At 43.1% G+C, this 13,963-nt stretch overlaps 2 protein-coding genes across 2 annotated transcripts in view; both read left to right on the top strand.

Annotated features, from left to right (window-relative positions):
* The window catches only part of TMEM171 (transmembrane protein 171), a 72,070-nt gene that overhangs the window by 52,776 nt on the left and 5,331 nt on the right, over positions 1-13,963 (top strand). The gene's annotated exons all lie outside the window — the stretch shown is intronic.
* Positions 615-3,463, top strand: TMEM174 (transmembrane protein 174). The gene has a single exon (XM_043547257.1). The coding sequence runs from the start codon at positions 2,414-2,416 to the stop codon at positions 3,077-3,079; it is 666 nt and encodes a 221-aa protein (XP_043403192.1). The 5' UTR covers positions 615-2,413; the 3' UTR covers positions 3,080-3,463.

Below are 13,963 nucleotides of genomic sequence, written 5' to 3'. Positions count from 1 at the left end.
TCAACAGTGTGATGTAGTTGTGACAAAGGATAGTATCACTGCAAGGTGTAGTAACAGCAGTGTTCGACGTAAGACGAGGAGGTAATTATCCCGCTTTACTTGGCACTGGTGAAGCCTCAGCTGAAGTACTGTGCCCAATTCTGGGCACCCCAGTTTTGGAAAGATGTGGAGGGAGTCCAGAGGACAGCAACAAAAATAATAAAAGGTTTAGAAAACCTGACACAGGAGAAAAGGTTAAAAAAATGGGGCATGTTTAGTCTTGGAGGAGGGGGGAACAAAAAAAAAAAACCTGCCCCAAAACCTGATAATCTTCGACTTGATAGCAGTCTTCAAATATGTTAAAAGGCTATTATAAAGAGGGCTATGATCTATTGTTCTCTGTCTACTGAAGGTAGGACAAAAAGTAATGGGCTTAGACTGCAGCAAGGGAGTTTTAGGTCCGATATAAGGAAAAACTTTCTAACTCTAAGTGTAGTTAAACTCTGCAATAGCCTTGCAAGGGAGGGAGTGGAATACCCACCACTGTAGGATTTTAAGAACAGGTTGGACAACACTGTCACGCATTGTCTAGGTTTACTTGGTCCTGCCTCAGTGCAGGGGACTGGACTTGCTGACTTCTTGCGGTCCCTTCCAACCCTACATCTCTATGGTTCTGTGATTCCATGATGCTGCACTTATATATTAAATTATATTATATATAAATTTCAACCTAGAAACAGAAAACGGGGGTTAGTTTACGGAGGACAGTTGGAGTTTTAACTTAAATACTTCAAATTCTACCATCCACCCCAAACAGCAGAACGCTGCTCTAGCTCATTTTAAGAAACTCAAGCTAGCAATGGCCAAGAAAGAAGTCAATTGTACTGTTCAGTTCCACCTCTTGTGTAGCTATTAGTAAGATGGGTCCTAGAATATAGGTGATACTTACAGGATGGTAGATCATGTATCCGGGTACACAGTAACTAAAATAAATGTAGGGTCATTGTAAATAACTAAGTGAAGAAGCACTCACAGGAAAAAGGGTTTACCTGATCCTTGAATGTATAAATGGGAATATCAGCTAGGAATAGAGATGTGACATTACATCTGTCTACATCAGCGGTAATAATGTATCTAATTCTAGTATCTACATTTTAAAGGGAATGTTGGAAAAATTGGAGAGAGTTCAGAGATGATCTGCAAGAATGGTTTATGGTCTGGAAAACGTAAGAGATTAAAAGAATTTACTCCATTTAGTTTATTGAAGATAAAGTTAAAAGCTGACAATCTCAATCTATAATTACCTACACAGGAAGAAGAAATCTGATACTTCAGGGCTCTTTAATCTTTCAGAAAGATCCTGTGGTAGGACGTTGTGTAGTCACATTGCTTAATGGACTACTGGCAGGCGCTCATATATAACAGTGATGAGTACAGTAGAGCGGTGTTTCTCAACGACCGGTCTGTGGAGTGGCACCGATCCCTGAGATCTCCCTGACACAGTTTAGGAAGGCAGCAAGCTAGTCCCCGGTATCAAAAAGGTTGAGAAACTCTGCTGTAGAGACCCTATGTAGATTAGAAATTGTCAGAGCTCAAACTAGGAAAAAATACATGTTTTTCCCAGAGACAGCGATTGAATATTGGAACAGCTTCTTGAGGGCTGTGGTAGATTCCTCATCACTTTGAGTCTCTAAGATAATGCTCTTGGTCAACAACAAATTTAATAGGATTAAAACAGAAATAAGTGAGTGAACTCCTAGGGCCTGTGTTATGCAGGTGGTCAGCTTAGATGATCATCATGGCCCCTTTGGGCCCTAAAATTCAAAAATCTTTAATAGTTTTGTTTTAAATCATGGAAGTTCTGGACTCCAGGCAAAGCTGTGATAGAAGTCCAGCCTTAGCTATAAGTATCACACTACTGAGTGTTGTGAAGCATTCAGACTAAAGATGTTCTACTTGTGGTGTATTTTTCTGAGATATGACCCTGCAGATTTTGGTTGTGGGAGTGATTGCCCCCAGGAGATTAACTAAGTCATCACAGTGCTGGTGACTAAATGTATGTTGGAAGCATCAACTGCAGTTGAGATATGGCAGCGGTATGTCTTTCCCAGTAAGCACTGATGCTATGAGGAACAGCCAAAGTTAAAGAATAGGATAAATAGAGGGACAAACAGCCATGAAATATTAAAGCAGTTTCCAGAAGCAAGCACCATAGCAATAGATAATTCAAGGCATTTTAAATGAACCACTTCAGGCTTCACTTCCCAGACCTTTATTCCTCCAAGCAAAGTTTATTCCTTCACATGATGCACTCTGTTAACCATACACATGCAAAGTTCTTATATAACTAATCTGATCCTTTGACTTCAAATGCTACCTAAGATCTCTTACAAATTCCATCTCACTTGAGACCAAAGTGAATTGGTGTGTAGCAATGGAGCAGAACAACAACAGTGTAAAAGATTTCTCTTTCAATGTATTTTCTGTCACTCCATATCAGCCCAACAGATCTGATGTCCTGGTGTCAGATGATGACAAAGCTGGTGCCACTTTACTCTTTACAGGTGTTTTTTTCGGGATGGTGGGGATCACTTTCACAGTGATGGGATGGATCAAAGATGCTGGCATTATTCACTTTGAGTGGACTCAATTATTAGGGCCTATTCTGCTCTCTGTTGGTGTGGCTTTTGTTCTGATTTTCATGTGCAAATTTAACATTCTGACATGTAATTCTTGCAAAGAATGTGATGAAAGTGCATCAGCTACAGACCAGTCTCCAAGTGGACAATCCTTTGTTTTCACTAGAATTAACCAACCTATAACTTTTCATGGTGCTACAGTGGTACCGTACATCCCTCTTCCTCATCCAGCCCAGGAAGGCATTGCTGTGCATCCAGTGCTCAGTTACTGCGGTGTTGCTTCATCCAGTCGATCAACAATTCCTTCCCCAACCTCTCCTCTGTACTCAAACTCTCATACTGTCCATTCTCTGGATAACCCAGCTATTACTGAAAATGAAAACTACCCTGTTTATCTGGTAGCAGACACAAGAGATGAGAGGTCAAAATGTTTATTAGTTAATATGGATATAGTTATTTGAAATTTTAAAGCGCTTCATGAGCGCTAAGTAGTATTGTTATTATTAGTGCTATGTAGTATTGTTATCCAATCAACTGTTATTGAACCCCAAGGTTGTGGTGCTTTTTGTGTACAGCATTATTCATGTATTTATATTTTAATATGCGTGCTCTGATTTATGTCTATGTGGTATCTTGTATAATTTACCTGGGAAATGGTAATGTCAAAAATTTGTTAAAATCGCCATCTTGAATGGTGTCTAGTAGTTGTTTGGCAGGCATATTGGCTACCCTTCTCTTTGGAACTTTTGTTTGAGTTTGGCACTCTTTTGTGGAAAGGCGGGAAAAGGACTGGTCAGGTGGTCACTAAACTGCCTAGAGACTAGAGGATATAAAAGACCCACACACAGGCTGTCCTCCCTAGAACTACCAGAAGATCTCTGAGAGAAACGACCACAGCTACTTACCTGAGAAGTAATCCTGATCCTGATCCTAATCCTAACCCTGGTTCAGCAGTCATCAAAGGTCTGAGTCTCTCCTGCGCCGCCTGTCATCCCCAAGCACAGCAATAGGTCTGGATCCAACATCTCAAGGCCGAGGCAGACAAACGTTGATCTGTAAAGTATAAATACCTTTGTCTGTCATCTGTAGAGGGAGAGGGTTCTGGGCTTCATGCCCATGCAAGCCACTGAGATATTTTGTCCATATACTCACCTTATGTTAACTAAAGCACCTTTTTAGTTTACCTTTTCTTGTCTTTTATCCTTATTTGCACTGAGAGCAATTAGGTGATAGATCCTAATTCAGGGACAGCTGTACTTGTGACTTCTTAGCAGGGATCCATAACATCCTTAATTTCTTCCCCCACATTGATACGTTGTAACAATTGGTGACCGTGGCAGGACTCCTGATTTTGGTCGCAGTGTTAATTAATTATAATTTACTTAGCTAAGACTTGCTAAAGGTCCATTGACCTTGCAGGAGGTGAGCCACTCTCTCAGTGGCGATTGGAAGGCGATTCCGCCTCAGACCGAAGGGTCTGTGGAAGCCATGAGGTTTGGGGCTCAGGTTGTAAGACCTGTGGAAGCCACTAATTGGATTTTGGAAGCTCTGGCCAATAGGGCCCAGAGAGCTGCTGCTTTTTGCTCAGGTTGTAAAAGCCCAGGGAAGCAATCCGCTGACTCTGACCCTGTGGTTAGGAGCCAAGGTTTCTGCTCCGACACAGCGGTCCAGCAAGTTCAGTGGAAGGCTCTGGCTGTAGTCAGTGGGCCATAGCCCGTTCTGGTCAATAGGACCCAGAGATGATGCGATATATTGTTCCAGGCCTTTGCCCATGGAGAATTAATATAGAATCAGCTTGGACCCTGCGGCTGGTAGCCATAGCTTCTGCTCCAGCATACATGGTCTGGGAAGCTGCATTCTGCTCTCGTCTTTAGTAAGACCCAATGAGCAACATATTCACTCTATTGCTAGCTCTGACTCCTCAGTCCAGTCCAGTAGTTAAGCAGCAACTGTCTGACCTTCATGGTCCATAGAACACATCTTGCTAAAGACAGGCACACACTCTGTTTTATTCTACTGTAACATCAGAAGCAGAATCATGAACACCAAACAAGAAGTATGGATCCCATGGATGGAAAAAGCAGTGCAATAAAATCTCGCTGGAACACAGTGTAAATTTGTTTGGAAAAGGGAAGAACCCAAGGGAGGAGGATTTGTTTGCTGGAGATAATGATCTAAAAAGATTAAGTATTAATTGGAAAGCCTTTGTGACAGCCAAGCCGAAACCTAGCAAGAAGCTAAGAAAAGGGTATTAATATATGGGTTTGCAATGGTAGCGAAGGAGCTGGACAAGTCTCAGCAAGGTGCCATTTCAGAGGTTAAGCAACAAATGACATAAAAAAACTCTGAAATGGAGAAATTAACAGTACATGTCAATACACTGTCTGCTCAGGTCTGTAACCAGACCATGCAGATTAATCAACTGGAGCAACAGGTGAAAGATCTTAATATGTGTTTAGCAAAGAAAGACAAAGATAATTTTGTGCTAGCAACCAAATTGGCAGATTCACAGGCAGCCTTGAGAGACATGGTTAGAGAGGCTAAGATCGCCAAAGAAAGCTCCAGTAATCATGCCTCCTGTAATTTTAAAATCAATTTATTAAAAGAGAGGCTGAGCAAAACCCAGGGGGTGCTGAGTGCCATCCAGATGGATCCCTTGAGGGGATATGAGTCCCAAATCACCAGTGATATGGACTCAGATGGGGCAGTGTCCGCTGACAGCATGGATGCTTGGGAGGAAAATAAAAGACCGGTGAAATCAGTATAGCCTTCTGCTCCGCAGCAAGATCTAGAAATGGTACCGTATGGGGAAAAGGAGGAGAGGAAATTATATGCTCCACTGGCCCCAACAGCAACTATGGTCGTACAATACGGTACAAACAAAGCCCCGGAGACCTGGTATGAAACAAAACCTTTTGTGCCGGAACAGGTCTGGGCCTTGGGTAAAAATTGGGAGCTCTCAACAGGGAGTCTGTTCTTGACTGGCTCACTAAGAACAGCAGTATACCAACTCTGAGCAAGGAGGGGACAGTCTCCTTAATACGAGAGTACATGAATGGTGACGACTTTGAGGCATTGCCAGGAGATGTGCAAATGGCAAATGCCAGGGACATTGGGGAGGTATATGATGCTGTGTTCCATCTATATTACCCACATGAAAATATTATTGGCAAGTTCTATTCTGAGAAACAAAGATGGGGGAGAGACCAGAAAAATATCTGGCTCGAAAAAGATTACTTTATTGGTTGGCTGGTATGTCCCCCCATAATAAATGGAATTGCTGTAAGTGACACCCCTGAGTTTAAAGTGGCCCTGGTCCAAGGCTTATCACAGCATCCCTCATTTGTACTAAAGCCGCTCCTAAAATCAAGAGACTACCGTTCAGGAGACCAAGTGTTAAAATAAATGCTATGCACCTCAGCCTGGGTTCCCCAATACACTTCTGTCCATACCTGGGTTGGTAGCTCACTCAGAATTAAAGTGGCAAAAGTTGATACAAAAGTGGGTCCGTAGCACCAGCTGCCAGACAGGGATCTGTACCAAGTCTGAGTCATGCTCCTTAAAAGAATTACACATCAAACTGGTGGATAAGCAGTTACGTGCAGCCATGCGTATCATCTCCGGCATCCGGTGTCCAACTCCGCTCCCCTGGCTTCCAGTTCTGAGCAATATTGCTCCTCCTCATATCAGACGAGAGGTTGCCACTGGCAGGTTACTGGAGAAAGTACGTGCCAACTCAAGCCCGCTGCTGTACAATGACCTTTTTAAACCACCAGCAGCATGTTTACCGTCATGTCACCCATTATGGTCTCATCTGCCACGCCAGGATGTTAGGGTGGAAACACTCTGGCAAGAGGAATGGATGTCTGTTATAATTTCCAACCAGTCCCTCGTTGCCGACCCCACAATCCATCCGCCTGCTTTTGATCTGCCCTGTCGCCAATGGTTCCTGTTGAACAGGTTCCGGACCGGGCAAGGTCTCTGTGCAGCCAATCAGTATTGCTGGGGCCTTTGTGACAGCCCTTTGTGTAGCTGTGACGCAACACAGACAATGATGCACATTATCGAGGAATGCCTGTTGACTAGGCTCAGCGATGGCCTAGAAGAACAGTATCACGCTGCTGAAGATGCCATTGCTTGGCTAGATGACTATGCACACGCTAAATAAAATAATAAAGAATCACGGGGCATGTTGATCTTAGGAACAGCGGGCCTGGTATTAACAGGCTAGCACCTGCGGCTGGAGAGAGCCAGGCATCTTCCCATTCAGTTAATTGGAATGATATCAACTGAGTTATGGGGAACAAGGGGGGTGGGGGTTGGAAGAGCCAGGGTAGAAATAGAAGACTCTTTTATTAAATATTTGTCTCCTCCCCCAGAGTTTACATAGCAGTTGGTTTGTCATTCACAGCAGGATGTTGAAAGGTCCCATAGATGTAATTGGATGCACACAGGTGGACCCAGCACCATAGACTTCAAGAGGGCTTCATGTGAGCTGAGTACTGTTAAGAAAAAGTTAGCACATGTGACTCCATTTTGGTTTGGGGCCCACTATTGTTTAAATGCCAGCGCATCATACACCAGGAGGAGTGATCCTTAGATACTGAATCCCTGTGAAAATCCTCCTCCTTGTTTCCAGCCTGCCTTGACTCCCAGTATCTGGTTTTTGTTAGTCTCTAACTCCCTGTCTCTTGGCCTTGATGTGAGGCCTCCCATTCTGATAATAAAAGTTACTGATGCATGGCTTTAGGACCATGCTGTGTAATTAACATACTGGTATAGCACGAGGAATGCACCAAGCAGGGATAGGTGGTAGATAAGACAAGGGTTTGTTTATTGGCTAAGGTTTCCGATGCACGAGGGCAACATGCTTTGCTAAAAAGTATATAATCTTTGTATAATCTGTATTCAGGGTCCCCCCCTGGCTAGCAGGGGGGCACCACACTCGAGCGTATAAACTTAGTGTCTTTTAGGAACTCTGCAGTTGTGGACTTTGTTTCTGTGCCTCAGCCTAGATTCGAACTGTGCGTGACCTATCAGGTATAATTCACAGCATTGGTGTGCGTGTCCTATCAGGTGTAATTCGTAGCACTGGTGTGCGTGTCCTACCAGGTGTAATTCGTAGCATTTGTGTGCGTGTCTTACAAGGTATAATTCTCAGCAGTTGTATGCGTGTCCTACCAGGTGTAATTCGTAACAGTACAAAGGTTAAACAGCACAGATCCAGTTGCAGTATCAAGATCAAAATTTCTATGTCTTACACAGGAAGTGTCTTCAGTCACAGGATCTGCAGAAGAGTGGATCAGCTTCTGCAAAAACCCACCTGTTTCTGGAACACAGACTTTCAGAAACTGGTGTAAAATGAATGCAGAGATGATTGTGAAAAAGGAAAGGTATAAGGGAATATTTTGAAGGAGTTGGGAATAGGAAAGAGAAATCATTTTCCCCAGTATCTGAAAAATTCTGCAACTACACTTAGATTGAAAGCTGTTTGGGGCATGGATGGACTGTTTTTTTGTTCTGTGTTTGGACAGTACCTAGCACAAGGGGGCCCTGTCCTTAAATGGGGTCCCTGGACACAAATAATAACAATAATAGTAATAAAATGCCATTATTCTGAACAGTAAGGGAATGTCAGAAGTAAAAAGAAAAATACAACCTAGCAGAGACCATCATTGTTTGATCTGAATTATCAAAATTGAATTCTTTTGAAATATGAAGGTAAGAATGAAACAAATACAGCTTGTGCACACTGAGTGGGTCATACCTAATTTTGCCCATACATGGGAATAAAGCTGCAGGTCATACTGTTAGCCTGAAATTTTGTATTAGACATAGCAGTGATTTGTAGGTGTACCGAGTAATTTCCTAGTATATGATTTATTTGCATAATAGTGATGAGGAAATATTTTCTTTGGCGAAATTGTATATCATGTGATACGGGTGAATTTAAGTGGATTCCTGTCTAACAACATATCAGCAGCCACCATCAATCTGTTTTATTCCTGAAGCAACAACCAAAGTCAGAGACAGCTGATACATCCCCATCACACACACTCAAGTAATTCTTTCCTTTTCAATTATTTCCTTTGTCGTCTTCTAGTGTCATGTCATTATTTTATATAAAAGAGACACATTTTTCAGCACAAACATTTATTGTTTGAAAAATGGCCTTCTTTCAAAACAGAAAATTACATTAAATATGTTTTTTTCAATGAAATCAGAAAATGAGAAAGTTAGCTGGTTATTTCCCTACCCCCACCCCCATTTTGACTAGCTCTATTAAATAGGAACAAATAAATAAAATTAAAAGGTGGGGGTATATTATCTATGCACACATACATACACAATTTGTATAAAATAACAGTTGAAAAGGTCTGCTGCGGTGAGGTGCTATCAGTGGGAACTGAAAGTATTCAGCACCTCACTTGAGGGTATCAGCCCTGTGCAGGATTAGGCCTAACATAAGACAAGAGGGCAAATATTGGGGAAGGTATAAAAATTCCTTCTTACTTAATGTGGGTGTCTCTCTCTAATGCCTCCATCTTCTCAGCATTGGGTCTATATACTGTACTTAACTGTTACAGCAATTAGAATTTGTTTAAATAGTAAAAATCCTGATTAACCTTATCATACTTGCCTATTTACTAAGATAGAACATAGCCTTTCAGGAAATAAATGATGTAATGACCAACAGTGTAGCATCTTTATGGTGTTGTTTTACTTTGCACCTTGGTCTTATCTATTTTTATGTTGTCTTTCCTTTACTTTCATGAAAAACAAGAACATCTGCTTCTGTCTGGTGAACAAACAAACAAACAAAATGAATATACTGAAAAACTGTGTTCCTCACTCTGAAACAAATGACACTTTATTTTGAATAAACATATCTTCATAATCAGAGCCAGGCTTATGATCTAATTTGATGATACCTCACTTCTAATCTCTTCAACTCAAAATGAATATATGTCTTCATGGATGTTGATGCAGGTGTAATTTAATGAATTCGGACTAGATTTATCTGACATTTAGTTGCTCAAATTGGTGTCAGGAGCATAATCTCCAATTTTTTATACCAGGCAATACCAGTAAACTGCCACAGAGCAATGTAAAATCAGAAGTTTATCTTAAAGTCCATAAAACACCTGATGTGAATTTTTTATGAAGCTGTCCTAAATAAATGGCTGCCAGAATACATACATACATATGTACATGGTGATTGAACTGAGGAGACATTATGTCACATGGCATTTTTGGACTGGCTGTTATTATGTATTATTATTTCAACAGCATATAAAAGTGTACTATGCAAATATAAAAGAGAAACCCTGTGCCCTGAAGAGCTTATGGTCTAAGAAGCATGCATGCTGAAAAGGATTTGCTGAGTGACCAGGTTCTTTGCAGGACCGAGTCCTACATTTTAGATAAAATATACTGTAATGAGTGTGCACAATAGAAAAGTGGAAGGGAGAATAGGGTTTCAAAGTAAGAATATGAGGTTATTAAGGTATGTTATGTACCAATCTTGAATGTTTTGATGTGTGTGAGTGCATATACTTATACACACACAGAAGTATATAATATACATAAAATTCACACAAGTTATTTTAACCTTATTTGTTAATTTCTATATTAAATGTCAGTAGGCTGGAAACAAAAAAACAGACATAATAGGCCAAATCTATCCATTATGTATTTTCACTTAAGTCAGTATTATGTATTATTTTTGAGTGCCCAAAAACGTTCTAGGCTGAGTTACTCCACGGTCAATACGATCCACTGTATGATAATATTTCAAAATCTGTGTGAGAGTAAATGTCTAGAATATAAAATATATATCTTCCACGTACTAAAGTGTCACTTAAGTCCAGTTTAAAAATATTCAACATAATAGTCTTATAACCAAGAATAATTTTGCTTAACCTGGCACACTGGATTAGGAGAAATCTGGGCATAGTTTAGTGGAGGATTCCAATTACCTTTTGCTTCTGAAGTCCAGCATGGATACGTTTTTCTGAACCTCTATCAAAACTCCTTAGATATTTGTTACCTGAAATACTGTGATACGAGGGCTGAATTTGTTCGACATTGAGTTCAACTATTTACATTAATGGGAGTTGCACCCAATTACTTTGGGGCTGAATCGGTCCAATGTGCCTGAATTACCTTTACGTCAGGTGTTTCCTGCCAGATAATGACTGCCTGGAGGAGCTAAGGGCCTGAGGTGATGTTTTTTTGGCCAGATAGGCAATAGCTTCCAGAAAATGCCCAATCCAGACCATCACTGTTGCTTTTACAAACCACTTTAAATTAGCTGGAGAAAATTATACATTAAATCCCACCTCCCCATAAAGTCAGAGTTAAAAGCTGAACTGAATGTTGCTGTGGAATGTGCATTTTGTTTACAACACTAGTCTTTCCTAGCAGTTAAGGTTTGGCAAGTCTTCAAACTCAGCACTACATTAAGTTTGTAATTGTAGCTTTATGATCTTGGATATACCAGGCTTACATGCAACCAAACCCAAGCAACCACTTGGCACTCTGCCTTTATGCAAACCTTACCCTATAACATGCAAGGTGTGCAATTCCTACACTTCTCCTGCATTATTAATAGTTGTTAAGTGTTGACACCATGCTTGGCACTATATGACACAGAAAAATACATGATCCTGGTTAAAAACTGCCTTCCGGAAGTCATTTGCAATGTACAACAACAACTTTATTGAACCTACTAATTTATAAACAACAGTACAAATTCTGTGCCAGTAGGTGGCACTGTTTGTATGCAATATCTGCATATCTGCACGTATAACTTTTATATCACACCTACATAACAGTCTCCATATTGAGGAGGCTGTAGTCTAAATAGACAGAACATGGCAAGGGAGCTAGAGAAACGTACTAATTTAGAGTCTTTTATTTCCCAATAATGAGTGGGTGACCATAGGTTAGCTGAAGTGAGCTCTCTTCTGACAATTTCATAAAAGAAGTGTGTTTTCAGGAAAGGATGGGTGCTTGGGCTGGGATAATACGATGGAGAGGGGGCATGGAAGAAGGCACAGAAATGGGAGACAGAAGAAGAGGTGAGGAGGGATTTATTGGTGAAGTGAAAGGGGTGGGTACAATAGGAATGGCAAGAAATGAAAGCAGAGATATAGAAGGGAGCAGAACTGTGTTGAGCCTTGAAGATATGGGTGGCTTGGGCTTGATATAGGAGCCAAAGGAGACATTCAGAGAGATGACTTACATGGTGTGAGCAGGCAGTGAGGGAAATTATTTTAGCTTCTGCAGAACTGGAGAGAGGTGGCACAGAAATTGTGAAGGCCAGTGCATTTTAGTAGTAGGCAAACAGGAAGAATCATATTCATGAGAGGTTTCAGAGTAGCAGCCGTGTTAGTCTGTATTCGCAAAAAGAAAAGGAGTACTTGTGGCACCTTAGAGACTAACCAATTTATTTGAGCATAAGCTTTCATGAGCTACAGCTCACTTCATCGGATGCATTCAGTGGAAAATACCTTTTTTCCTTCACTTCAGCAGGTGGGTATTGTAGTTGTAAGAATGCTTGATAGAGATCTTGTAGGTGTTTGTCCCTGTCTGAGGGGTTGGAGCAAATGCGGTTGTATCGCAGAGCTTGGCTGTAGACAACGGATCGTGTGGTGTGGTCTGGATGAAAGCTGGGGGCATGTAGGTAGGAATAGCGGTCAGTAGGTCAGTATTTTCCACTGAATGCAACCGATGAAGTGAGCTGTAGCTGACAAAAGCTTATGCTCAAATAAATTTGTTAGTCTCTACGGTGCCACATGTATTCCTTTTCTTTTTATATTCAGAAGAGGAGGTTGAAAAAGAACCAGCAGGATTCAGTGACTGCTTGGATGTCTGGTGAGAAGACAAGAGAAGAGCTGAGAAAAAAAACACAGGGAGGCTGAGGGGGTGCAGATTGATCATTATCAAGTGCTATAAACCAGCTAAGTGTTGTAATCATTTCCCTCTTAGGAGCAGGTCCAGATGTGGGAGGAATCTACATTTCCCCAGCCACCCATCCCGTCACCAGAGGGAGACACTTACAACTAGAGCTGGGTGACATTTTTCATCGCCACAATGAAACATTTTGATTTCTTGATTCTGAACGGCCTCCTTTGGAAAGTCGCTTCCACTTTATTTGTAAGCGGTTTAAAACTACTCACAACAGGAAGTGTTCGGGGTAGAACGAAACATTTTGCTCCCCCACAAACAATTCGTTTTTCTTTTCCCCTTTGTACTTTTTAATTTGCAGAAAAGTCTTCCTTTTCAGATCGACTTGAAACCATTTCTTTAACTTGCCGCCCGCCGGGAAACTGAAGGATCGAAGTTATTCGCCCAACTCGCCCTGGGACACGAGTCCCTCCCCAATCCTGGCAACGTCTCGGGTCTCCCCTCTGATACTGCCCAAGCTGTAAATGCACCTCGTGCTTTTCCCCCTTGGGGGAGAGCCTGCACCCCTCGAGAGCCGGGTGGTGCCCAGTTTCTGATCCCTGGGGACCGGGCACGCAGCCCTGCTCTGCACAGCCCCGGGCGGGTCAGACCGCGGGCTGCGCCGCCGTATCGCGGTTCCCTCTCCTCCCGCGGGGCAGCTGCTCGAGCTCAGCCCTGGCCGTGGACGCTGCTGCAGCCGCTGCTTCCCCAGGGCGCCCCTGTCCCTCTCCGGCCCTGGCCACCACCCCGCTGCCCTGCAGATAGCCTCGGAGCCCTTCCACGGCAGAGCGGCTCACGGGTGAGCGTGGCGGCGAACCCCCGCAGGGCTTTCACCCCAGCCCCCGCCACCCGGCTAGCTGCAGCGCTGGGGGCAGGAGGTAGCGCGGCCAAGCGTCCCAGCCGGTCGCACCGGAACAGCTGCTGCGTCCAGCTTCCTTGCAGCCGGGGAGCCGCTGGGCTCCCGCCGCCATTTCCAGTCCCGCCCTCCCTCAGCCACTCCTGTGTCTGTCCGCACAGCTCCGCCCCCCCGACTCGGGCCTGCCCGGCGAGCGCCGCCGCGCTCCAAGCCCGGCTGGATTGGCTGAGCCCACGCCCGGGGGCGGGCCCCCAGCAGAGCTCCGCCCGGGAGCAGCTGGGCTACTGGTTGACCTTCAAGGCAGAGTCGGGGTGAGCGAGGAGGAGCCGGAGGCTGCAGGGAGGGGGATACTGGAGATCTCACAGTCAGGCTACAAGCTAGGGCAATTACATGGTTTATGGGCAGGGCTATGTATGGTGTGAGACCGTGTTTGACTGATGACACTGCAAAAACAGCCCGGTCAGGGGACCCGGTTACATCATCCCCTTCCCCGCCCCCCATTGGTTTGTACTACAGTAATAACACTCCTCTCCTGAAA

The sequence above is a fragment of the Chelonia mydas genome, chromosome 5 (genome assembly GCF_015237465.2).
Source record: "Chelonia mydas isolate rCheMyd1 chromosome 5, rCheMyd1.pri.v2, whole genome shotgun sequence".
Taxonomy (NCBI): Eukaryota; Metazoa; Chordata; order Testudines; family Cheloniidae; genus Chelonia; species Chelonia mydas.
Note: the sequence above shows the minus strand (reverse complement) of the source record. Positions and strands in the feature narration are given on the sequence as shown.

What these genes read in the sequence shown, in the direction of transcription:
- TMEM174 (XM_043547257.1), top strand. Translation starts at nt 2,414, where the DNA reads ATGGAGCAGAACAACAACAGTGTAAAAGATTTCTCTTTCAATGTATTT.